The sequence below is a fragment of the Balearica regulorum genome, chromosome 2 (assembly GCF_011004875.1).
Source record: "Balearica regulorum gibbericeps isolate bBalReg1 chromosome 2, bBalReg1.pri, whole genome shotgun sequence".
Taxonomy (NCBI): domain Eukaryota; kingdom Metazoa; phylum Chordata; class Aves; order Gruiformes; family Gruidae; genus Balearica; species Balearica regulorum.
The window spans coordinates 120,358,572-120,384,170 of NC_046185.1; the positions used below are offsets into that span (position 1 = coordinate 120,358,572).

A 25,599-nucleotide genomic window follows, 5' to 3' on the forward strand; every position below is an offset into this window, starting at 1 on the left:
AGAGGAAAAGAAAGAGAGAAAGAAAAGAGAGAGAGAGAAAAGAGAAAAGTTATCACCACCCTTGGATCCAGCGATGTTCTCCGCTTGTAGTTGTAGTCTTCAGGTGGTGGGCGCGCGCCAAAAACTTATCTTTTCCCTTTTTATAACCTGATGTGCCCGCCCCATAGGCAGGGGTCTGCCATCACTGAGCAGGCGCAGTATGTGCTCAGGAATGTTCAGAAATGTTCTAGAAATGAGTTGGTGGGTCGTGGGGGTCCTGGGGGTCTCACTGCCCCCCCCTTCAGGCTGACCAAGTGAGGGGTGATCTGTCACAGGCATATGGTCTACAGGGCACAGATGGTCATTGTTTACATGTTTGAGAAATAGAGGAGTGGTCTCACAAGACGTTATCCTGCCTCCGCAGGCTCCGTCCTTGTTCAACGCTCCCTGGTCATCATCAACCCATCGCTGTCCATGTTAAGACGGGTGTTTGTGACATTCACTTGTTATCATGGCCTTACAAGATCTCATCTCTCAATGGCAGGAGGAAAAGTGAAGTTATGACTTGGCACTTAATTCCAAGAGCTGTTTTAGCCACTTTCCTATTCAGAAATTTCAACCCACTGTAACATACTCTCAGTTTACTTGCTCCTTTTGCTTTCTTCCTGGGCACTTCCCTTAGCACAGTCTTCCTACTCCTCGGGACTACTTCCTCTGTTTCAGCAGTCTCTAGCACTTTGATTTCTTTTCTGCTGTAAACACGTTAGAGGGTAAGTCTGTGCCTTTGTCCCCAGTCCTCTCCTCACAGCACACCTCTTTGCTTCTCCATATCAACCTGCCAGGTTGTTGGCTCTCAAAAGCTGAGGTTGAGCAAAGCTGCCCTGTGTGGAAGGAATGTTGGTGAATGAAAGAGACATTGTTAAATTTCTCTCCACTATCTCCAGCTCAAAAATATTAAAATTTCCTGAAATATGTATCTTCCTAGTATTGTCTTCTGAAATATTCACTGAATATTACCTCGTTATTGGGGGATGTAACAAGGGAGAGACTTCTGTAACCCTGTAAATGGAGACTGTGCTTTCCAAGTGTCTTCTGTAGCCCTGTCACCCAGTAATAACAGTATTGCTATTGCTATTGCCAGGCCACAGGCTTTGTACTGAGTGTGCAAGGCCTCAGGACTGAGGCTTGCCAGCCTGGTTTTGTCTGACTTCATCTTGACCTGCCTGAAGCTTTGTTTTTGCTTGGTTTGGCTGCAACGGAAGTTCTTCTGAGCAGCTGTCTATATTTAATTTGTCCTAGTTTTGCTTATCTTTGTGTGGCACAACCACAGTTTTTATATAGATAGTAGTAAAAAGTAGTTATTCTTTCTAACATGATGCTGCAAAACGAGAAATCCAGTCCTAGTATGATAGCAGAGGCCTTGAGAAGTAGGGACAGAGGATGAGGTTTAGAGTGACCCTTTCATGAGGGACTAAGAGGCTGAAGCCATTGACCTTAGGACTCAGAGGAGCAGTGGAAGAGTAAAAGCATTACACTTAGAAAAGGGGTATAAACTAGTAAGTGTGTATACAACAAATTTAACTATTATTATTGTTGTTGTTGTTGTTATTATTAAGATGTTTCTGCCCAGAAGTATTAATGTCTTTTTTATTTTTTTCTCTTTTCTTTCTTCTTCTGAGATAATTATATCTGGACCGATAATGATTGTTGGATTAGAGTGCTAATAGTTCAGTTACACTAACAATAAATTCTTGTGTTTATGTATAAGGTGTTTCCTTTTCGCCCATAACAGAATTGTGAGCATTACATTTGCCCCACAAACGAGGCCAACTAGGTGCCATTGAGCACCTTTGTAGACATGCTGGGTTGTGGCACTGCAAATTTATAAGGTACGGCACCGCTTTGGGGAAACCCAAAACAGGCGTGAGAGAGTGAATGTGCCTCACCCTGAAAGCCTGAGATTTCACAAATTGATTATTGTATACAATAATCCATTTAAAGGCAGGTTCTGTTGATATCCATAAAGTAGAATTTTCCACTTTGCAGGGACAGAAATGTGTTTGGGTTACTGCTTAGACACTGTTTAATTTAGGGTTAAATGCACTACTTGCTTTGCTGACAACTATACCTTTGAAGAAGAGCTGAAAGACTGATAAAAAGCATGCTTTGCTAAAGAGTATCCTTGAAGGAGAGCTGAAAAACATAAAGAGGAAGGATCCTGCCCCAGAAAGGCACTGAGAGCTGGCCGACTGCCAGAGAGGCCTGAAGTCAATAAGAATCATCAGTAACCAGGGGATGGGAAAGGTGGCTGGGGGGGGGGGCAGGTTTACCACCACCTACCCAATTAAAGGACTATGCAAGTTACACCCCCCAAACCCTCAAGGAGCATGCGTGCTAATTTAAAGATGCTTGACCAATAGTAGATGATGCAGTAATTAATAACCAGTTAGCGTAAATTTAGGCGTGTTTTTCTAGTCCTGTAACAAGATAAATATGTGGCAGATTCTGTGTGCGTTATGCTAGCTTTGTGGAATTACCACCTAGCACCTATCTCTGCGCAGACATGAAATAAATAAGATACCTCTGCTCTGTGTGTATATTGGCATACTGCACACCAGGTAAACGATCCCACTTTTGGGACAACACTGTCACATATTCAAGATCCACCACTGAATTCAGAGAGGCAGGATGCAATAGCGAGTGGGATTTGGGTAACGTTTTCCAGGGCTTGACATCAGTATTAAAAAGATCCAGATAAGAACTTCTTATGACCTTCTCCTCTCATTTAAGATAAAGACATAAAGAAGAAGAGTTGGATCAGCCAAAATCAATGATATTGCTCATTTGTGGCCACACACTATAACTACCTGTAGACCTTACCCTAGAATCTTGGCTACGGAAACACACCTCACACGGATTTCTTTCTGATACCTTGTATGGGTTTTGCTCTTCTTAACTAGAAAAACCTTAATTAGGTTATATTATAACCCAAATACATTATCCAATGCAAACCCCAAATGCATTAATAAATTAACTCAGAAGCGAGATACAAAACTTTCTGTGGTTTACAATTTTCTGCTGAAATGACCTCATAACACCACTAAATTCTGTAGCTTGCCTGACTTCAACTTTCTTTAAGAACCTGAAAATCTCAGAGGTCTGCTGAAACTCTGGTGGCCATTAGATGACTTCCATGCCCAACTTCTTTATCTCTGTCAGCAGTTCCTTTCCTTCTCTTGAGCTGGAGAAGATAATCAGGTGTCCTCTCTCATCCATCCCAGTGCACTGCAGTGTCAGCTAGTCAGTCTGACTCCCCTCCTAATGGGTTGTCCTGTTCTTCTTCGCACTGATTCTCAAGCTAACTGGTAAATTGTGTTTTCACTTGTCACAGGTTTCTGATATAGCTTTTCCAGGTTATGGCTGATCTCCAGAGCCTTTGGCCCTAATTTTTCTAGGTCTTTTTCTCAGGCAGAGAAAACGTTAGGCTATATCCCAGGAGAAACCCCTGGTTTCAGGCAAAAAACCACAGGCTTGCGGGGCTTACACTTAACCTGACAGTCTTTTCAATGGAGTGAGTGGAGGGAGGGAAGTTGGAAGTGACAGTGATGAGCACTGTGCAAGTATTTAATTTTTAATGCATTTAACATATGAACAACCAGGAGATAAGAAACGGTCCCTTGTCAGTGTGAAAAACAGTAACAGACAGTAAACTTCTCCACTATCCAAGAACAAGTGCTAATAATATTGAAAATCTATTGTGACTTGAAGAAGTCTTGTAAAATGGAGCATCAGTGTATGTTGTTAATTCCCCAAAGAAACATGCCAGCAATAGTTTGATTTTGAGAGTTCAGGTGAATCCAAGTGCACTTCAGGCAATGCAAATACATTTTGGTGCTAAAATTCACTGGAAGTTTTATGTAGGACTTCATCCCAGCATACTTTAGTACAACTTACGCAGAAATACTATCTCTCATTTGAATTCTTTTGCTCAGATGGCTTTTCTGTTGAAGTTATTTTTATCACTTATTTGTGGCTTGCTTTCGTCTTAACACTTACATAATGTCTTCCAAGAAGAACGGCAAACTAATTTGCATGTGCTAAATATACTGGCATAAAACAACTATTGCAATGTGATCTGAGAGATTCACAAACACAGATGGACTTGGCTCCATATCACCCTTGCTAATACTGATACTGTTTTGCACAGTGGCACAAACAGCCTATCCACAAGTGTTCAACTAACAGAGCAGGGGTAAAATATCTCACTTGTGGACAAAGCTGTAAACTATCTCTTCCATTCCCATTATGAGACAGCAATTAGTACTGCCTTTAAAAAAATGAGAGAGAGAGAGAAAGCAATAAAATTTACCGCACCATAGTATGGAAGATACCACAGTGATCCTTATTTACTGGGGATGGAGAATAGCATGCGTGTCTGTGGTATCACAGACTCTGTGGTGTGGTTAGTTTGCTGTGGACTGTGAGAAAGGAGGTTTTGCTGACTTACCTAAAGCTCAGTGGTTTTTTGTATTTTCTCTACAGAAGTTACTAAGGAAATGGTGTCTCCACACTGTAAACAAAACCTGTTGGAAGATGAGTAGGGTCAGATTCAGTATGTCTATAAATTGGTGTAGCATGGCTAAAAAGCTGGCTTCAGGCTGTTGGACTCTCCATGGGGTGTTTTCTCAGAAATAAAGCAGGCTTCACCAGACAGGTGCGCAGGACTGTGAGGCCAGTCTCTGAGAAGACTGAAGACTATCTGGAGCTGGTTGTGTCTTTCGGATTCAGTTTCATTCAGCTATCCTGCAGATACCTGGGAAGCAAATTCAGGGAAGACTTACATTTCAAAGATGCCAAGCCCTGTGCCACAAATACTACTGGAATCTGCAAGCTTGTCACAGGGCAGGCACAAGTTCCACCAAGGGATTTAAGCACTTAGGCCTAAATTTATCCTACTTACCCTTAAGTGTCTACTTCTAGCACATAAATTAAGCACCTTCTCTTTCCACTTAAACTTAGATTTTCATAGGTGGCCTCTGAGGTTGTGTTCCTCATGTTCCATGGCCCAATGTGAAGACCAAGAGCCAGCAGCTACAACAGATGGGAATCATGTCCCAGCATAATACTTTGCTTTGGAGAAAAACAGTTCACAAACCAGGTTCCCCAAATTAATAGATGCTTGACAGTGTTATTCATAATCTTGACACTTCAACTTCCTCATTGCAAAATGGAAATAATCGTATTGATTCATCTCATAAATGTGGTGGGAAGACAAATACTGTAATATCTGTGAAGCACTCAGATATTACCCTAACAGAACTAGAGACACCATCATGTGGGAAAAACAAAATTCCGCAGTCCAAGAAGGGTCTGGGTAGTGTACATTAAATAGGGCCTGGTCCTGCATGCTAGTGAAGTGCAGTAAAAGGAACCCTGAATAACCAGTCCTTCAGCTGGAAGGATGGCTCCTGCAAATGGAATGAAGCATCATACTGTGTGTACTCAAGAGGTTAACATGAAGGGCAGATTGCATTGATATTTCCTTGTGTAGTTCTTTCTGTGAGCAACTCACAATATCTTAAGAATACATTGAACTCCCAATTTACTTACACCTCAGTTGTCAAGTCTTACGTCTCCAAGGCTCTGTGAAATGCCCCAAAGCTGTGAGGAAGTACTATGACATCTGAGCAGTTGACAATGTAGCTTTCATATGCCATCAATAGAAACTGTGTTTTGCTTTTATGTATCTTACTATCTCTTCTAAAACAGTGCCCCTGTAGAATGCATGAGTATGAGGATGTAGGGAAAGAGGAGGATGGCCCTTGCAGCCTTACTTCTGTGACATGATAGGGAGCACACACAGTTTTCATGGGCATAAGCAGGGTACAGTCTTCATAGTGCCCCAATAAATCTGTTCCTGGTTCTGGGTGGGTCATCATCAGATCTACATCCTAGGTCTCTTCCTCTTAAGCAAAGGATGTAGACAGCATTAGCAGGCTTACCTGCTAAAAAACCACCTCAGCCCCAAAGAACAGCAGATAAAAAAATAATTGGCTTGATCTTTTTCCAAAATAAAGAATGGTTTCTCATCACCAAAAGCCCCAAAGATTTCATTCAGGTTATCTGAAATATTTGATTGGGCTATAACTCATTTTTATCAACATGCAGGCTAGCTGTCTAGTCTAAACTCATTGTCTAGGCTCTTTATATCACTAGAGAACTCCCTCCATACGGTGATTCATTCTAGCCTAAGGTGAGGTAGCTTAAGACAGAGGCAGTTACCCTCTGAAAATACCTACTTCTATCCTTTGAGTATAGCAGGAGCCCTTAAAGCTAGCTAACCGATTACCAGCTAAGGGTGGGAGACAGGATTCCTACAGCCTACAACATTCAGGTTGAAAGAGTCTGGAATGAATTGCCTACTAACAGACCTTGCAAAGTCCTCCTGTGTGCTTCTTCCTGTGCCCAACAGAAGTTGCCCCATGCCCATCTGCCCATCCCTGTAAGCTTGAGGACAGTCAGCAAAATGTCTCTGTGGATGAGGATGCTCAAGAGGAGTCTACTGCACAGGACTCAGTATTACATTTATTGAACTCCTTTTTCAACACAAAACATCTACTTAATCCAATTTCACCTTACAAAGGTAGACAGAAGCACACCAGAGAAATGGGAAAGCAACGCCATTGGTGTGCACCTTCCCTCCTAATGCTGTTCTGCTTTGCCTGAAATTCTTAAACATGCTTTGACACAGGGACTGAAGTCAGCATTTCTCCTTCCACATGGGCTAGAATATGAGATGAACTCCAAGGCCATCACTTAATCTTTGCTCTGGTCTTACTGGCATACAGCTGAAGCCCAGTCATTTCTATTTTGGTAATCTGCTTGGTAATTTTACCAATATTTTTGCCAACAGTGTACTGTCTCCAGCTCTCCCTTTCCCTACACAGAAAGAGAAAAGAGACTTCCTCAAGAAATTGTGAAAATTATGTCAGTGCCTTGAGTGAATCCCCACGTCTTGACTTCCGTATCCACATTACATTCTAAATTTAAAGCAACAGTATTATTGTCAGAAAAAGCTAGTTCTGTCTTACATTCAGCAGTTGATGAACCACATCATGGTTTGGTTCCCTTGCTTCAATTCTGTTAGTGGTAGCGTTGTGACAGCTTGTAAAAAGCCCCAGCTGAAGTAAGACAGTTTTGTTGCAGAGATTTTTCATCCTTTTTTGATTATCTTTTGTACAACCAACCAGTACTTCTCTGTTCATAGAATTTCAATTGATGAGCATGGTGAAGTTTATGTACTCTTTTCTTCCCTTCTTGTTTTTTCTAATTTTATAGATGGAGAACCTAAGCAGCTCTCTAATTTTATAAGGCAAGCAACCTTCATCTGGCAATGTCTCTGACTTTGGGAGGCTTTTCTCCCACTGCTTCCTCTGTTTCCATTTCCTAGGCAGTGCTTTGGATTAGTTAATGTTTATAAAGCTCACTAAACCCTTACAGGAAAGATGCTAAGAATAAAATCGTAGAAAGTAAGTCTGAGAAAGCTCTCCAGAGATCATCTAGTCCTTTCCCAATCATTTCTCACAGGTCATGCTTTCTAGACCGATGAACAGTTTGTTCCTTTCCTCTGGATTTCTTCAGAGTCCCAATATCCATGAAAAAGGGATTTTCAGGTGGCTCTGTCCTTTCTAACAGGCCCTATCCCCTATGATGTAATAATACTTTAGCTGCAATTCAAAATGTAGTCCCAGGTGCCTAAAATTAAGTGTCCAATATGAGATATTTATTCTCTTTTGAATCTTTCTTTTTTGCTGTATTTTAATCTCAATCAAACTTTCTGAAATAGCTTCCAATTATTTGCATTACCATTTTGGAAAGAAACCGTCCCTGATTTTCAAAGGTCAGAGCAATTGGAGCTCAGGCAGCCTGAGAACACCTGTCTTCAATCTAAGCAGCCAGACTGGAGGCACAAAGAATTAAAACTCTTTCAAAACAATGTGTGCAAAACTGTGCTTTCTTTCTCATGTTAGAAGTGAGTTGTGAGTCATGAGTCACTCATTCCCCATCACAAGGATCCATTGAACGCATTACGCCAAACTCAAGACCGCTGCTTACCTCACAGATTATGAAACTACTATGCAGGCCTTCCAAGGATGACTTCTTCTGTGATCTTTCCCAGGACTGGTCTGTGTAAGAGAGAAAATGAAAACAAGAATTTATCCATTCCTGAGAAACTTCAAATTTTAGCACTTCTATCAATATATGGATGCTTGCAGGTTTGTATGCATTTTTTTCTCCCACATTTGTTTAGAAATTACCGTCTGCATAGTCTATTTGCTATATAACTAGGTATTTTTCCTCTCCTGCGTGGGAGGGTTTCAATCCCAAAGTGCCGCATTTGCCAAGTTTCCAAAACTTTTGCCATCACTTACAGGTTGGCTCTCATAGTTTCAGCTGTAATTGCTTTTTGCTTGGGCAAATGGATAGAGCAAGCAAAAAGAAGGAGCTTAGTGACTCCAAAAAGTCCCTGAAAAAGGCAGAAGGAAGCCCCAGTGTCACAAGACAGGGAGAGAAGAGGGCAAGGATTACTCTGGTACCCCCAGACAATTACACCCACCAGTAGCCCCTGGGCAACGGACTTCCAAAAGAATCCCACTCTTGAGAGCCAATACAAGCTCCTTCTCCAGGCGACTGCCCCTCTTTCTCATGGGGCAGCAAAACCAAAGTGCCTTAGGCAGTATTTTTGATCCTGCAAGCCAAACATTTCTTTACCAGGCATAGTAGTTCACAAAAGATTAAACTTGCAAACAAAACTACTGAACTAGCAGCTTGTACATTGAGTAGGAAGAAATGTCCCGAGTGATATAAAACATACCTTTTCAAATTCAGGCAGCAACTCAGAGGGAGATGGTACGGAAAGAAAACATGGATTGTGTCTCCCTGATATGCACTGTGTCCCTGGAGGGAAGGCCCTTTCTGCTCAGGTTTGAAGGTTTGCAGTCTATAATTACAGCAAAATCTACATAGCCCCTTCCAGATCAACAGGAAATGTTCATGTTCTTTCAGCCATCACAGAGACCTCTCTTCCTAATGCCTCGCTTAGGTGCTCCTTCTGAAACAGCTCTGTGAGTCTCTTCTATAATCTCTGGAACACATGTGGTCAGGTGATCTATCATTGGTTTTATTGAAACTCTGCATAGATTTTCTAGGAAATGACAAAATCCAGCTATAATTGCAGCACAAGCCAGTCTTACAGCTTTTTAGGAATACTGCAGGAAAACACTCAGCAGTCTTAGAGAAAATGGTCAACAGCTGCTGCCAAAAAACTACAAATTTGAAAAATGTAGCCTTGCTATAACTTGCTATAAAATTGTAAAAAGACTCCTCGGGGAGCAGATAAGTGGTCATATTATTCATCAGTCCTGGTTTATAACGATCACTTACATAGGCATCAATTATCACTCCAACAGCTGGAGGCTGTGGCAGCTACAGTACCAACGGCATTGATGAAGTGAATGTTTTAAAAAAATAAATGCATGACACCAGCCTGTACACTCAATTATACTTACTGCCTTTGAAGCAAAAATATATTTTAATCACTATCTGTTATTTTAATCTCTTTCTAATGCTTTCAATCCTGCAATGTCACCACATCAAAAAGGAAATGAGCTGCAGGTTCTAGATTGTCTCATACAACAGCCTCTTAGAAGTGTAAGATCATTATGAATGGCTTTGCAAAAATTATGATAGATTTTCATGGAGGTGGTATATACCACACAGTGCAGTGTGGTGTAGACTGCATGAGCCGGTCACATAACTGGAAGGAAGGTAGCTCTACCAGCACAGTGCTCTGCCTGACCTAATTAGTTCTGAAACATCTGGACCTTGACTAGTCTCTCTTCACAATGCTCACCTAAGGCAAGTGTGATATTGTCTAACATGATGCTGCTTTGCATGGTATAAACATATCCTCATTTTGCTTACAGATTCTTTTTCATTAGTGATCATGAAAAGGAGAATCATGTAAATATGTAGAAGTTAGTCAGTGACAACATGAAGAATACCTTGGTGGGATTGTTTCAACAGTCATTTTGGAGACCTGAATTTAATTTTAAAAGCACACATTCTGTATGCTAGGTATTTTACACCACTTTCTCTGGAGCTGCAGAAGTGTCTCGAGCAGCTAGAAATACTTATTGTCCTGAGAACAGGATTTTATTGAATTTAACCACCCAGTCTTAATCCTGTAGAGAGACGCAGTAGTTCAGATACTGACTGCTCCAGTTCCAGCTGGAGCAGAACAGGTAGACGCCCATAAAGCCTTCATCCCTCAGTTCTGAACTCAGCCTGGAAACTGAGTGTTTTCAGAAAAGAAGAACCATACCCTTGATTCTTGTAATGTTTTGCAATAGATCACACAGGAAGTGCTGTTTCCTATTTTCAGATATAGGGCTTAACTATGTGTTTGTTCACAAAGAAGAAGATACGGTCAGACATAACAAGCTCTGTAAATCAGTGAGTAGCTAATTTTTCTTTCTCCTTTTTTACATGTAAATGTGTATATATATATACAGATATAGATTCACTCAGTGGGGAAGTATATGTGCTTAATAACAGTGGCAATAGAGCTACCATTCAAGCAGAGACAGTATCTTTAAGAACTATTGGGTCTTGTAACTAGCTTACAACTCAGAATAAAGCTAAATGTGAGAGTAGAGAATTAAACTGGACAAATGGTGTAGAAAATTATACTCTTTTTAGTACTAGAAACTTACTGGGTCTTGGTTTTGAAGCTGTTCCAGAAGGTCAGGAGCTTGATAATGTATTCTGCTAAGGATATAAACTGATGAGACATGAAATCTTTCAAACTTAATCTAATCTCTCCAAATCTAAGCCACATCTTCTCTATCAGATGCAGATGACTGATGTTCTTCATCACTATCCTGTCATATGGTTTCTTTGTATTATTCAAGCATTTAATCTGTTAAAGGTGTTTCATTGTCATGTTATGAAGGGATATGTTCTTTGTTGGTTTCTCTTTTTAATGTGATGTCTCTGAGCCACATTAGAAAGCCTATACTCCATATCTCATATATATCAGTCATGATCTGGCTTGCAATTTTTGTTAATGAGGTTTTACATGAATAAAATTCATCACTACTACACTGGAATTGTACCATTCTCACACACAAGGGGACGTGAGCTCCTCTGCTTGGATAAATGAGATTTGCCACTTGGGTATTAGCAAAAAACCTACAATAGCCTAAGAATATATTATTAATTTTTTTGGTAGTGTATCAGTTATGCAGCTATAGCAACATTTGCTTTCATGGCAGAATTGCACTGTCATTTCCTGGGAACAGTTGACAATGCCAGAGCAGTGGGCTTGAACTTCTCTGTGTGGAGAACCTTATAGCAATAACATGACAGGGGCATGATCCTCTGAGATATGTTGGCAATCTCCACTCTGGACTGTTATCCTTCTTTTTTACACTCAAGTTCATCCCCAGAATGGTTGTGACTACAACTATTGTTTGAATTCAGTGTTTTATCTGAAACAGTTTAAGCAGAGACACTGAAAAAAAACCCCTGAACAGAGATACTAGCACAGGACTTAGCGTACACAAGAGAAGAGCCCTCTTACACATATAGTCATGACTTGGAGAAAGACATTTAATAGCTGTCTCAAGTTTCTCAGAGTTCTTATTTTCAGTGCTTATGCTACTCTTATACCGTACATTTGTTTAAGTAAGAACACCTTCAATTTCTTTTGTCTTGTGGCCATGTAGACTAACTCTATCTAACCACAGAAAAGCTCGGAATTTTTGCAAGATTGTATTTCTGGTTTTGGTGGGGAATGGAAACAATTGGATCCTGAGGGTTCACAGAGAATGAAGCCTACTTTTTCCAGCCCAGAACATATTTTTCTCTGAAAGTTCTGCAGGGATGAAAAAAACTCATCAGTTAGCAGGCAAGCAATTCTGAAGAGATGTTTCTAATGCTCAGCTGCTACAAAGAGGAAGAGGTTTCCAAAGTGGGGGTTAATTTTGGAAGGGACTGTCTTTCCCCAATCATATCGTGGAAAGAAATCCCGTGGTCGCTACCACATGAAAAGATTTGTTTGAGGGAAACTATCAGTTCAGAGCCATACATACAGCACTTAGATTACACTTCCATCTTTTCCTTCAGCTTCCTTGGTAACTCAAGAAAAGTATGTACTTTTGTTTGCTCCTGAAGAAGTCTTTGGTATCTATGCGCACGCTTCTCTGTAGTTTTGCCTGTCCACAGACTCCTTCTGGAAAGTCAAAGGCAAAGTTAAAGAGCTGTTAGTAGGAAACACTGGGCACCTCTCTTGCGATACCCACTATCAGGATATGGGCTATTATTTTTCTTCATTTAAGTTTCAGTTTTATTCTGTGCTACATTGTACTTCTCTCTCTTCATAAAGTGCCCTAGACGCTGCTGACACATACTTTTAAGCTGACTACAAGTCATTAAGCAATTTATTTTTCTGTATGGCAAACACTGCCATTTGTGAAAAGGAGGAGAGTGAGGGCAGGGGGAGTAGCGCTGTGTTACCTGTTCATACATTTCAACAGAGGTACCTTGTCTTAGGCCATAGAAGGGGAAAGAGAACTTTGTGGGGCATTCAGTTTTAGAGACAAGCGGCTTCATTAATGCACAGATGCTCTTCTAACTTGTAGTTATCAAATGTTCTGATTTCTGTGAGGAAACTTTGCCCAAATGCCCTTTAGGGCACAGCAGACTCATTGAGCTGTGACACCTGCCATCCCTGAATAAGTCAGTGTAGCAATTCAGGAGCCTCTTTGCTTGAATTACTTTATCATGGAAACGTCACCACCTAGACACTTCTATAGCTGAAGCTGACATCCTATAGATAACAGCTAATACTCAAGAGCTAGCAAGGCTTTTCTCAAAGCAACTGAAATACAGAAACCTGAAAACACAGGATTCAGAGCTACATTCTCGTTACAAGAATTTCTGGTGTTGCAGGAAGTGCAGCTTTGTTGAAACTTAAAAAAAATGAAATTACATTACAACATTACAATTATTAAGAAAATAAATTTTCCACCCAAGCTGTAACATCATTTTCTCTGCAAGAGCTCTTTCCCAGGTATATGGCCAGGGCTTGGTCACACTTCACTGTACCCAACTTCTTGGAGACTCAGAACATAACCAGTCCTCCAAGAGGAAAGGACAGTAGCCTCTTATTGGACTACTCATCTATTTAGACATTTTTGCATGATAAGCACACAGGATAAATTGGAAGGGAAGGAGGGAACCAAAGAGAAAATTCTCCTTCTCTTATACTTCTGCCTTAGGTTTGACTCAGTTGCTCGCTTTTACAGAAATCATCCAGAATTTCTGTGGGCAACCAAAACTACCCTCTGCATGCAGAAACTGTGGGGCTGTGGGCGGGACAATGGGCACTGATGGCTGCATGCAGTCCATAAAGTAAATGAGAAAGCCATGCAAATGAAAATCATTAAGGCTTCCTGAATATTAATTTGTAATTTTGGAAGGAAAATAAGAGGGAAATAAGCCAAATAATCACAAGTTCCCAAATCAGAACTTCTCAGAACAGCCCATTTATACTTAGAGCACAAGAGCAGAGATAAACCTGGAGATTCTTTTGCTAACACACTCACTCTGAAGGCTCATGCCTAGATCATTTTAGAGTCAAACTCAGACTTCTTGTCAAGGGCTACAGCTTCTGCAGAAGATGTTCCTTTCTGCATAAAAATGAAAATTGGAAAATGGTTACAGATAAATGAAAAAAAAATATCAAATGCAAACAGTAGTTTCCAATAGAATTTGTTAGCCAGATCAGTTTTCTATAGCTCTTTATGATTAACGCTTCTTGTGCGCAAAGGATAAGGAATTTTTTAGAAAGCATTTCAGAAAATATTTTTAATATTTTGTGCTTGATGTGAAGAGGAGGATCTGACTTCTATCCCATGCAAACACTCAGAGGTTTCCCATCAGGTCATAGACAGCAAACAACCACAGTACATGAGTTTTACAGGGCAGTAGCTCAGTTTTGGTAGTGGGAAGGTGTATTGGGTCTAGCTGGGAGGGACTTAATCTTCTCCACAGCAGCCCTTACGGTGCTGTCTTTTAGATTTCTGACCACAGCTGGGAAAGGTGACCCAAACTGACCAAAAGGATATTCTGTGCCATATAACATCATGCTCAGCAATAAAACTGGTGTGTGTGTGTGAGTTTTTCCAAAGTAGGTGTTGCTCAGAGACTGGCTGGCCAACCATCTGCTTGGTGGGAGGTGGCAAGCATTTGTCCTTGTATCATCTGTGGTGTTTTTTTCTGTTTCCTTCGCTTACTCAACTGTTTCCATCTCAAACCACAAGTTTTTCTTGCTTTTGCCTTTCCAATTCTATCCCTCTTGTCCCTGTGGAGGGAGTGAGGGAGACAGTGACTAGATGGGGGCTTAGCTGCTCTCTGGGGTCAACCCATCACTGGAGAGAAGATTTGGGCAGCAAAGGAGACAAATCTGTAGGGAATCAATTACCTTTAGTTCTGTTACTCCCAAAATTATTTTCTGTTGGCTTTAAATCTCAAAATAAGTTCCAAACTAGATTAAAAAAAAAAAAAAAGTATTAGTTTCTTTGTGTATATACAAAGATTCAACAAAGCTAAGTGCACCAGGGGAGGTTTAGATTGGATACAAGGACAAATTTCTTCAGCAAAAGGGTTGTCAAGCCTTGGAAGAGACTGCCCAGGGGACTGGTTGAATCACCATCCCTGCAGGTTTTTGAAAGACTTGTAGATGTGGCAACTAAGGACATGGTTTAGTGGTGGTCTTGGCAGTGTTAGGTGAACTGTTGGACTTGATGATCTTAAGAGTCTTTTCCAAACTTAAATGATCTATGATTCTGCAATTCTACGATTCTGTATCTATATGAGTGTATGTGGTGGGTTGACCCTGGCTGGGGGCCAGGTGCCCACCAGAGCTGCTCTGTCACTCCCCTCCTTCACTAGACAGGGGAGAAAAGGTATAACGAAAAGCTTATGGGTCGAGATAAGGACAGGGAAAGATCACTCACTAATTACCGTCACGAGCAAAACAGACTGAACTGAGAGAGGAAATTCATCTAATTTATTACCAAGCAAAACAGAGTAGAGGAATGAGAAATAAAATCAAATCTTAAAACACCTCCCCCCACCCCTCCCATCTTCCCGGGCTCAACTTCACTCCCAGCTTCAACCTCTGCCCCCCTCAGCGGCACAGGGGGACGGGGAATGGGGGTTACGGTCAGTTCAGCACGCGGTGTTTCTGCCGCTTCTTCATCCTCAGGGGGAGGATGCCTCTCATCATTCCCGTGCTCCAACATGGAGTCCCTCTCACGGGAGACAGTCCTTCTTGAACTTCTCCAATGTGGGTCCCTCCCACGGGGTGCAGACCTTCAGGAGCAAACTGCTCCAGCATGGGTCCCCCACAGGGTCACAAGTCCTGTCAGCAAACCTACCCTGGCGTGGGCTCCTCTCTCCATGGGTCCACAGGTCCTGCCAGGAGCCTGCTCCAGCACAGGCTTCCCACGGGCCACAGCCTCCTTCAGGTGCCTCCACCTGCTCCGGCGTGAGGTCTTCCATGGGCCACAGGTGGAATCTCTACACCACCTCATCCTTCCTCCATGGGCTGCAGGGGGACAGCCTGCTTCACCATGGTCTTCACCACGGGCTGCAGGGGGATCTCTGCTCCGGCGCCTGGAGCACCTCCTGCCCCTCCTTCTGCACTGACCTTGGTGTCTGCAGAGTTTCTTACATCTTCTCACTCCTCTCTATAGCTGCAAAAGCTCCCTCTCACGGTTTCTTTCCTTCTTAAATATGTTATCACAGAGGCGCTGATTGGCTTGGCCTTGGCCAGCGGCGGGTCCGTCTTGGAGCCGGCTGGCATTGGCTCTGTCAGACACAGGGGAAGCTTCTAGCAGCTTCTCACAGAAGCCACCCCTGTAGCTCCCCCCCGCTACCAAAACCTTGCCACGCAAACCCAACACAGTGTATAAAATATATGTATGTATACTTGTGCATATACCCACACAGAAAATTGTTTTAACACTGTGTAATCAACAAAACTTGTTCATGAAGATTATTTGTATTATAGATATATCCAGTCAGATAAAGACCCAGATTAAAACTAGATCCTCTGGATCCTGAAGAGTCTGTAATTACATATGAGGAAATATTTCTTTCCTCAGACAGCTGAGTAGGCTGACACTTGCTTAAGACACTTAAGAAATTTCACATGCTACAGCTCAGAATGGACCACCATGTAATTAATGTGAGCTCCTACCAAAAAGCAGAACGGGGGCCTGCCCCTGTATCACTCCAACCACGGGCAGAGTTTCCTCAGTTACATTTAGTCTTGCAGAACTCGAGTGCAGAGAAAATGAAGTGGTGGCTTTGAGAATGTGGTCTCTGCAAAAAAAAAGGTCTGCAATCACACAGGGTAGACCTCGCCATTGAAAAAAGTGCATGGCGGAATGCAAGCAGGAAAGGAGCAAACATTGCTGCACTACATTCCTGACAAAAACAGTCATGATTACACAGGAAGAAGGAGCAGCCCTTATACTGGAGAGCAAAGAGCTCTATGTGAGTGGCTACCAAACGCATCAATTTCACTTCCCCACTAAGTGACCACGAAGGACATTTGGTGCCTCTGACACCCGTCTTCACAAAATCCTCTTCCTGGCTTCTCACAGGACACGCAGGAATTCTACCGTTTTCTCCGGGGTCTGTCAGAAGACAGATCTCCTCAACGTTTCAGAGACCACATTGCACAAAGCTATGCTTCTGCATCTGGCTCACAGTCCTACCTGGGACTTGGGAAACAGGGAGAGTTTGGCGACAGGAAGGGCCGACATCAAAGTCGCAAGTCTTTTATGCCATGTGCCAAAGTGTTTGCCTATCTGTTCTTTCCACAGGACGGCACGCTGTTTTCATTCCAGAGCTATTGAACACCAGCACGATTCCATGGCCTACGCCTGACCCAGACTCTGTAAGGGACACAGCATTGGCCATTTTAACCCAGACCAACGCTGCCGACTTGCTGCTCTGCAACACCCGGGACGGCAGGTCCACCAGGTGGGCATGTTTAGTACTGTGCAAAGGGCATGTCTGCACCTCCACCAACCTGATTCCCATAAGGCACTAAAGCTCCCAGGAAGTCACGAACAACCCAAACAAGCGGCACTCAGTTGCGTTTTACCCCTGTCACAGCACCTTTGCAGGCAGCGGTTTACACCTTGCCAGTGCCTGGTCCTCCTTGGGTGAGGGCTACCGTACGGGCTGGCAGATGAGAAGGTGGCCAGGTCCCAAGGAGAAGCACGGCTATGCTCTGCCTGCCAGCCGCTGTGCTTTCCTGTTCCTGCCTTGCTGGCTCACTCCACCCCTTTGGAAAGCCACTGCTGAGCACAACAGCCCCAAACTACCCGCTCCTACGATTAAATTCACCAGTCCTCCGCTTCTGGTTGGGTCAGGCAGCTGACAGGCTCTGTTGAGGAGGAAAAACGCACCAGGGAGCGTACACGTAGGAAGTGACACGCAGCACACTTCCAACATGCAGCAATGTGACTTCACAGGTATACAGATGGGTTTCCTGGGAGCTCTACAATTTCATTCTCCTCCACACCTTGACATAGGAATGCTTATGTGCTCAACAGCAAAAAGCATTCCAGATGAGGACATCAGCGTCTTTCATTCCCCTCACTGCCAAGCTTGGGGTTTCCTCTAGTTCAACATCCTTTTCTTCCTTTCCAGACCAACACACCATGGAAAACCATACCATGGAGTTACTTGACTTGCCGCTGACAACAGAATTCGACTACAGCGATTCAGCACCATGCATGGGAACTGAGGAAAAGCACTTTGCAGCAAAACTTTTGCCACCGCTTTATTCTTTGGTGGTGATATTTGGCCTCATAGGCAACATGCTTGTTATCCTTATCCTGGTAAAATACAAGAGATTGAAGAGTATGACTGACATCTACCTGCTCAATTTGGCAATTTCTGATTTGCTGTTTGTATTTTCTCTCCCTTTTTGGGCTTATTACGCTGTTTACGACTGGATTTTTGGGGAGGCACTGTGCAGAATTCTCTCAGGTGTCTACCTCCTTGGCTTCTACAGCGGGATCTTTTTCATAATCCTCTTGACCCTAGACAGGTATCTGGCCATAGTGCACGCAGTGTTTGCGTTAAAAGCTAGGACAGTTACCTACGGCATCCTCACCAGCGCTGTCACTTGGGCTGTTGCTATTTTTGCTTCTGTTCCTGGGATAGTATTTCACAAAACTCAAAAGGAAAATGCACGTTATACTTGCAGTGCTCATTATCCAAGCGATTCGACAATAAATTGGAAGTATTCCTATACTTTAAAGATGAACATTCTGGGACTTATTGTTCCAATGCTTATTATGATTTTCAGTTACTCACAAATTCTAAAAACATTACTGAGATGCAAGAATGAGAAAAAACAGAAGGCAGTCAGACTTATTTTCGTGATCATGATTTTTTACTTCATCTTCTGGACACCATTCCATATTTCTTCTTTTTTGCATACTTTTCAAAGTTCACTTTTTGACCCTAATTGTGAAATCAAAGGTCAACTGGAGAAAGCAATCCAAGTGACAGAAACAATATCAATGATTCACTGTTGTATCAATCCTGTGATCTACGCATTTGTTGGAGAAAAATTTAGGAAATATCTTTATGCCTTTTTCCGAAAGCACGTTGCAGCCCACCTCTGCAAAAAATGTCCAAATCTTTATCGTGAAAAATTAGAAAGAGTTAGTTCCACATTCACACCATCCACTGCAGAGCATGACATCTCTACTGGACTGTAAAAATACATAAAAACATTAGTTAGTAAATGTTGCATCATGTGCTTTGCCTTAAGGACTGCTTGACATTATTTAAGATCTTTATGTCAACCACTACTGAAAACTGCATATGCCTCAATTCTTGTGGTTAACTGTTCCCTGGGGTTACAGCATTTTCCATTCTTAAACTACGAGAATCTGTGAGTTCTCCAGGAAACATTAACACCATAGCTGGATCACATCAACATCTGAATGGGGCCCAGAATAGTATGATTCTGTTTCTTGACCCAAATTCTATCCTGTGAATGAATGCTAATGAGATTTATCTGGGAGGAACACAATATTGAAGAGACCAAGGAGTAATATGTCATCTCACAAGAGCCGTTTACTGTTATGTGAACATTTTAAGATAAACACTGGGAGGAAGCTTTGAGGATTGATGTCTCTTCCAAAAGGTGTTCCATTAAGGTTGAATACTAAACAGGCACATCAATCCTCAATGCTTCCTCCCAATGGTCAGGCATTTGATGGGGGGTGTGTATGTTTAGTTTTCTTTACTTTTTTCCCCCTACCCCTTATTTTCCCTACATGAATAAAAGATGTTTCCATAAAAAGGAATTTGTGGATGAGTATGAGATATATCAATATAATATCTCTCCTCTGATGGGAGAGTTGACTGACCGTTATCTTACCGGGCCATTAAATCCAAGGATTTATCTGTTATCTAATAGTGTAGTCATTTTTAAACATAATCCTTTTGACTATAGGCTAAGTTATACTATTTTCAGTTTAGTTCTTTAATTCTATGCCTGCCATATCACTGTTCTGTTGCTAACATTTTCCAAAGTGGGATTTTAATGGGTGACATTGTAATTTTTGTGGGTGCAATTTTGCAAGCAACTGCGCATACCAAATCTACTAACTGCACAAGACAGCATTCCCAAAAACATGAGCTTGTTTCTGACAAATTATATCCCGCCAAGGAAAATGGCACTTAACCAATAAAAGCACATCAGCAAAGATCTGCAAGGCCACAATGAAAATTACATTGGTATTCAGTATGCAAGATTCTGTATGGAAAAAAAATATCAGGACCCTCTGAAAGATTTTGGAGACCATCAGCATGGTACGGAGCAGAGGCCTCCTTAGTTCTGGACAGGTAAATTGTGTGTGTAGAGGAAGATTTTACATGTCAAAGGCAGTAAGTGTGTCAGGCTAGGCTCCTGCATGAGAAAAACATGCTCTTCACATATACAGTAAGTCTGATGTTTGGGATAGGCTTCTAGGCAGACAGCAGCCTTGGAACTGTAAAGGCAGCCACCTGCAGAGGAGACATACCCACTTTGTCTTCCCAGAAGAGTGCCCATAGCCAGCTGGTGCCTCAATCAGAACTGCATGCTAACTGAAGAATCGAGACTGTTACTCTACTGGTGTCACATGGCCATACATTTATGCCATTATTAGGAGTTTCTCTGTAAAAGAAAGTGGTATTCTAGGGACATGATGTTAGCAAAGAAGAGGTGGGAGGGGCATAATGCAGAACTTCTTGCTTCAAACTCTAAGGAAGTGCAGGTGAGCATTCCTTATGCAAGTGAACTGTCCTTCTGCTTTTTTTCCCATTTACTTTAAAGGGCACTGCTCATGCATGTAAGGCCTTGCTCATGGAAATCTGGAGGTGCAGGTTCAACTAGCCTCCAGGTAACCTAAGGACACAAGAGAGGATTATTGCACACTACTTAACATGAGGCACGTGACTCAGATACCTAAATTAACAGCAAATCTCTTCAAGGGCCCTCAGTGGTCACCGGAGAAAAAGAGATGCCTGAGTCAGAAGCAGACATAAGATTTAAATGGCTTCTGGGGAAGATTATCTATTCAACTGTAGAAGAAGCCTGGAAATGACAGCCTCTTAATTTAGATATCAGATGCCTTAATCTAGGTGGTGCAAATACTCTTCCACCTCCAGCTTTATAACATCAAGGCGCTGCTTCTCTTAGTTGTTAGCTATTATCCTATCAACTATTATAATCTGGCCACTACCTTGTGACATTAATAGCCACAGATAGAGTAAAGAAAAGACTAAAAATTATCCTCACAGTAAACTTTCTTGGTTGGAAATAATATTTTTTCCTTTTTTATGTACTTTACCACTGCACTAAAGTGAAAGCACCTTTTTAATACTAAAGCATAAACTAGTTCAGTGTGATACAAATCCTGTTGTAACTGTGATATTTCTACTACTGTGTTTTATTTAAAATTCTTTTCTTGTTGGAATTCTATTTCTTCCTGGTTTCATGTTAATGCAGTGAAATTAATAAAATCTGTGTCTGAAAACCAATGTAGAACCTGTAGCCCATGTTCTTCTCCTAAGCAAAAAGGCATCAGCTCTGCTGTCAGAATGGAGGTTTCAAAAAGATGCAACTCTAGACTTAAACGCTCGCAATACCACACTCCAGTGAAGCGAACCAAACTGAACAAGCAGAGAACTGTCTGCCCAGTCCAGAAGCTACAGTAGCTAGCATAGCTTTTATCCACCTGCAAGCTTGAGAAGAGCTCATCATAATAGCTTCAGGAAAAGTCCGGGGCCACAGATTTTGGATGGGTGAAATTTGACAGGTAGAAGAAACAGGGATGTGTATAGGGGAAGAGGAGGAATAAAGGAGAGCAATAAAAGATGGCACTCTATTACTATTGGGATAAAGACAGGATTCTCCAGAGACTTTCTGGAGCTAATTTCAGATCTCCTTGTACTGCATATAGTGACCCCAGCAAAATGGTGTGCCTGATCTCCCAAGTTTTACATGTAAGGAATTCTATACCCACTGCCTTTGTTTTCTGATTTGCATTTTCTATTTTGTGCTGGCAGGAAAAAAAACCCAAACCAAACCTAAAGATAAGCTTACCATTAGGTTATGTGCCCAGGCAGGATAATCCTCAATCCTTCATTGTAGCTTTGCATTGAGACAAGCAAGGCTCTAGTTTTGTGGCAGATTTTGAGTCTTAGTCAGATGTGGCTGCAGCATGGTGTAACCACAAGCCAGGTAGCTCCAAATTAGGCTAGCAGGACTTCAAGCAGTCTGGTCACAGTGGGACGGAACTACGCATGAGGAAGGTTTAACAAAATCCCCAGTCCCTGTGAAAGAGAACACAAGTCACCTCAGCAGAGAAGTGGGGAAAATGTTACATACAGGAGACAAATATTCCATAACTCAAGCTCTGCAGGGAAAAGCACTGAGATGAAGATACAGTGTGTGTGTAAGAGCTAGAGAAGCAGGCAGATACACAGAAACTGTGCAATGAACTAAAGGTATGTTAAGAAAATGGAAAGGCACACTAGAATTGTAATAACAGCAGAGCAGAAGTTTGTGAATGCTACAAGTAAATTGTTGCTTTACAACAAATGTTGAACAACTAACTGGAAATGGTTACAAGTTCAAAATTTTGGGTACTGAACTTCTGATGAGATAATGCATTGACTGGGCTTTCAGCATGCACATGAAAAGAGTGCCCAGTGCCATGGACAAACTATGCACAGCCCCGAAACCAACAGTTTAGTTTATGCACAGGACAGGACGGAGTCTGACCTTCCCATTAGGAGATGCTACGGCCACATGTTCAGAAGCATGTGGGGAGGAACGCCCCACACAGCACTAGATAACTCTGCCAACTGTTAGGCAGACTTCCTAAGGGGCAAAAGGCAATGTAGCAAAAGTGCATATATGGTATTGGTGAGTGCTGAGCAGTACTCACAACTCCACCAGACTTAATCACTGCCATTGGTTTGTCTGTGGTAAGTATATAACGGACAAACATAGAAATAGTGAAACTTCTGTAACTAGTGCATAAGGATGTTCCTGTCATAAGACTTTCCTGTTTGTCAACCCAACTGTGACCTTATATGTACACATTTTAGATAAGATAAAGGTAAATGGAGTATAAAGGAAGAGGAGTAGATGAAAATGGACAAATAGGAAAAAATAGTGGCCGAAAATGAGAGAACGACTTTATCAGCTTTAACAGAGGCTAATAAAATAATAAGCAGAATAATGGGAGGATCAGATATAAATACTTTAAGCAGAATGTTAAAAAGATTTAGGTAAGAGAGACTTCCAGTTATGAAGCTCCAAAATAAATCACTCCTTCCAGTGAAAATTACAAAAGAGATAAATACAAAGAATGTAAGGACAAATTTACATGGTATCTTGTTCCAGTTAACAAAACCCAAAGAAATTAAGTGCCAGGAGAATGACATGATGCTGACCAGGTTAAATGGCACAACAAGCAGATACTGCTCATTTTGAAGTTTAATTTTGTTGCTGTTTTCAAGTGCTGATGCCTACTGGCCTTCTCCTAGTGGCTACTGTGGCCTTAGAAGCATTACACCTTAGTATGGTAATAAAAAAAATTTAGTAATAAAAAAAATTAAGCTAGCAGAGGAAACAAAACCAAACCAGTAAATTCTGGTGCATTTAGAATATCAATAACAATCAGGCCAAAACACAGAAGGCGGTTTGTTTAGAAATAAGGGGTCAAGGCATTGCTTTATATCTGTGTTCTGGCAACACTTGCCTATTAGGAGATGTACTTCATTCAAAAACCGGAATGGTAGGGGGAAAAAAAATATTGTATAAATTTGTATAACTGCCAAGCAGTTTTGCAATTCCTGTGACAGTGAAAGCAAACTTGGTTTGAGTGTTTTAAGTCTGAAATGACTGATCCTGGGAAGGTGGGGCCACAACACTGAACTGGAAGATGGCAGCATTATCAGATATGCAGGCTGACATGCAAAACTGCACAAACTTTCAAGTGACGATCAGCTTTGCAGAACTGTTTGCAAGGTTGTGCCAGTAGGACGCTAACCATACAACACTAACAACACAACCTATCTCAATACCAGACTTCGTGAATGGAATGGAAACCAAGTGGAGAAGCCGTTTGGACATAACTTGCAGGGACACTATCCTGATTTACGGACAATTACAGACTACATCTAATCTTTGGCACCCAAAAGTATTTTCTGGTTCCCGGGTCCTAGCACATACCTCGTCATTGCACAGACTCTGTCCATCCTTTCTGTGACCTAGTTATCACTGAGAAGAAATTTGGTGTGTGATTTTCCCAGCCTGCCTGATCAAAGGTCCAGGATTTACATGTACACTGAGGAGGATTTCAGATTCACAGCTGAGATAGATAGCCCCAAATAGCACCTCTAGACCTAGAATTTATGTATTATAAATGAACCTGAAAACAGCAAAGTGTCAGAATTAAAGGCCTATGTAAAAATGAGATTCTGAGAGATGAAAATTTGTGAAATGCATAGCTATGGCCCAAAAGTAAAATCTATTGTAGTATGATAACCTCTAATATATAAAACAGGGCAGCATATATCAGAAGCCTGGATAACAATGGTAGAAGGAAGCAACACTCTCTTCCTCCTCACTGCATGAGGAAACACAGTTCAGTCAGAGCAGCTTGGGGAAAGCCAAAACAAAAATAGTACCATGACAATGGAATTAATATGTGCTGTAATGGATAATTATGTATGAGCAAGATTTACAAGACTTACAAGAGAGAAACAAAGAGAAAAAATAATAATAATAGGGGAAAAACCCCCTTGGTCATACTGACAGTAAACAACCATATGAAGAAGTAGTGTTATTCTAGATTAGAAATGCTTGTGTCTTCCAGAGTTTGTTTTTTTGTAAACCAGCTTCCTCGAACCTGTAAAATGTGTAAAATGCTTTGGTTTGGTTTTTTACTAGTCTCTATGACAGAAATCTTAGGGTGTGGTACGTAATGTTTTTTCCCTGTTTTCCTCAAAAGAATATACCTCACCCATGTAAAACTGGGTGTGATTGTACAGTGGCAGGAAAAGATTAGTCACAAGAACTTGAGTATCTGAAAGAAAAGGCCGATAAGAAAAAAACTCCTAAACAACAAAGTAGTTTTAGCTGCATGTCTTTATTCAGGCTCTTCAAAACAAAGACATTTAACTATTACTCATGAAATAAAGTATATGCTAATACTAACCTAATTTGGATGTGGATTTTGTGAATATAACAAGTATGAGATATAATGAGATATAATTGGGGGAATCAATGGAAAAATAAATGCATCCAGTTTGTGTTTGCATGTCTTCATTCGACCTCCAGATGAAAAGGATGATCTGGTCTGCTGTAGTTACAGACTTTGATAAGAGTTGCACATTACCATATTGTGTACCTCTAAAAAAAAGTATCTGCCATTCTGTCCTAGGCTTTTTTTCCGCCCCCCCCCCCCCCCCCAGTCTTTCTTCTTCAGGTGGTGCAAGTTTGTAATAAATTTAATGGAAACTGTTAGTTGCATTTTCAAATTTCTGTACCCATAATTCTGCTTGATGACATTTGTATGTCCCACTGGTATGTGAGCATCTGGTACGTGTCCTAGCAGACATTTCAGTACTGGTGTAGATGATACTTCCTTGCAGGAGTGCCATACCACTTAGATACTGGATACTTCAGTTTGATGGCCTGATTATTGTGAAGATGAATCATATAATCAGTCACTACATAGAAGGGATTGACAAATGCAGTTTGACTTGACAGCATACATGGCTGCATACTTGCTGAGTGTATCGACTTGAGCCCCACAGGTAAGGAACAAAACCCACTACCATTCCAGGAATGTCTTTATGGAGGGAATGCTTGTCACACCATTAACCATAACTCCTACTCATCTCTGAAAGTAAAACCATAATAGATAAAATTCCAACTTATATCAACCCACT

At 41.5% G+C, this 25,599-nt stretch overlaps 1 protein-coding gene and 1 long non-coding RNA gene across 2 annotated transcripts; one reads left to right on the forward strand and one right to left on the reverse strand.

The window, feature by feature from the left end:
- Positions 1-289: 289 nt before the first annotated feature.
- LOC142600523 (uncharacterized) lies at positions 290-13,996 on the reverse strand. Its single transcript, XR_012834054.1, has 3 exons — positions 13,650-13,996; positions 8,095-8,165; positions 290-4,792 (listed from the first exon to the last, which is right to left on the reverse strand). It is a non-coding gene; the product is annotated as an uncharacterized LOC142600523 (long non-coding RNA).
- Positions 13,997-16,963: 2,967 nt separating this feature from the next.
- On the forward strand, positions 16,964-18,991 carry LOC104629179 (C-C chemokine receptor type 2). The gene is made up of 2 exons (XM_075745614.1): positions 16,964-17,100; positions 17,776-18,991. Exon 2 carries the CDS (start codon positions 17,787-17,789, stop codon positions 18,855-18,857), a length of 1,071 nt encoding a protein of 356 aa, XP_075601729.1. The 5' UTR covers positions 16,964-17,100; positions 17,776-17,786; the 3' UTR covers positions 18,858-18,991.
- Positions 18,992-25,599: the final 6,608 nt, after the last annotated feature.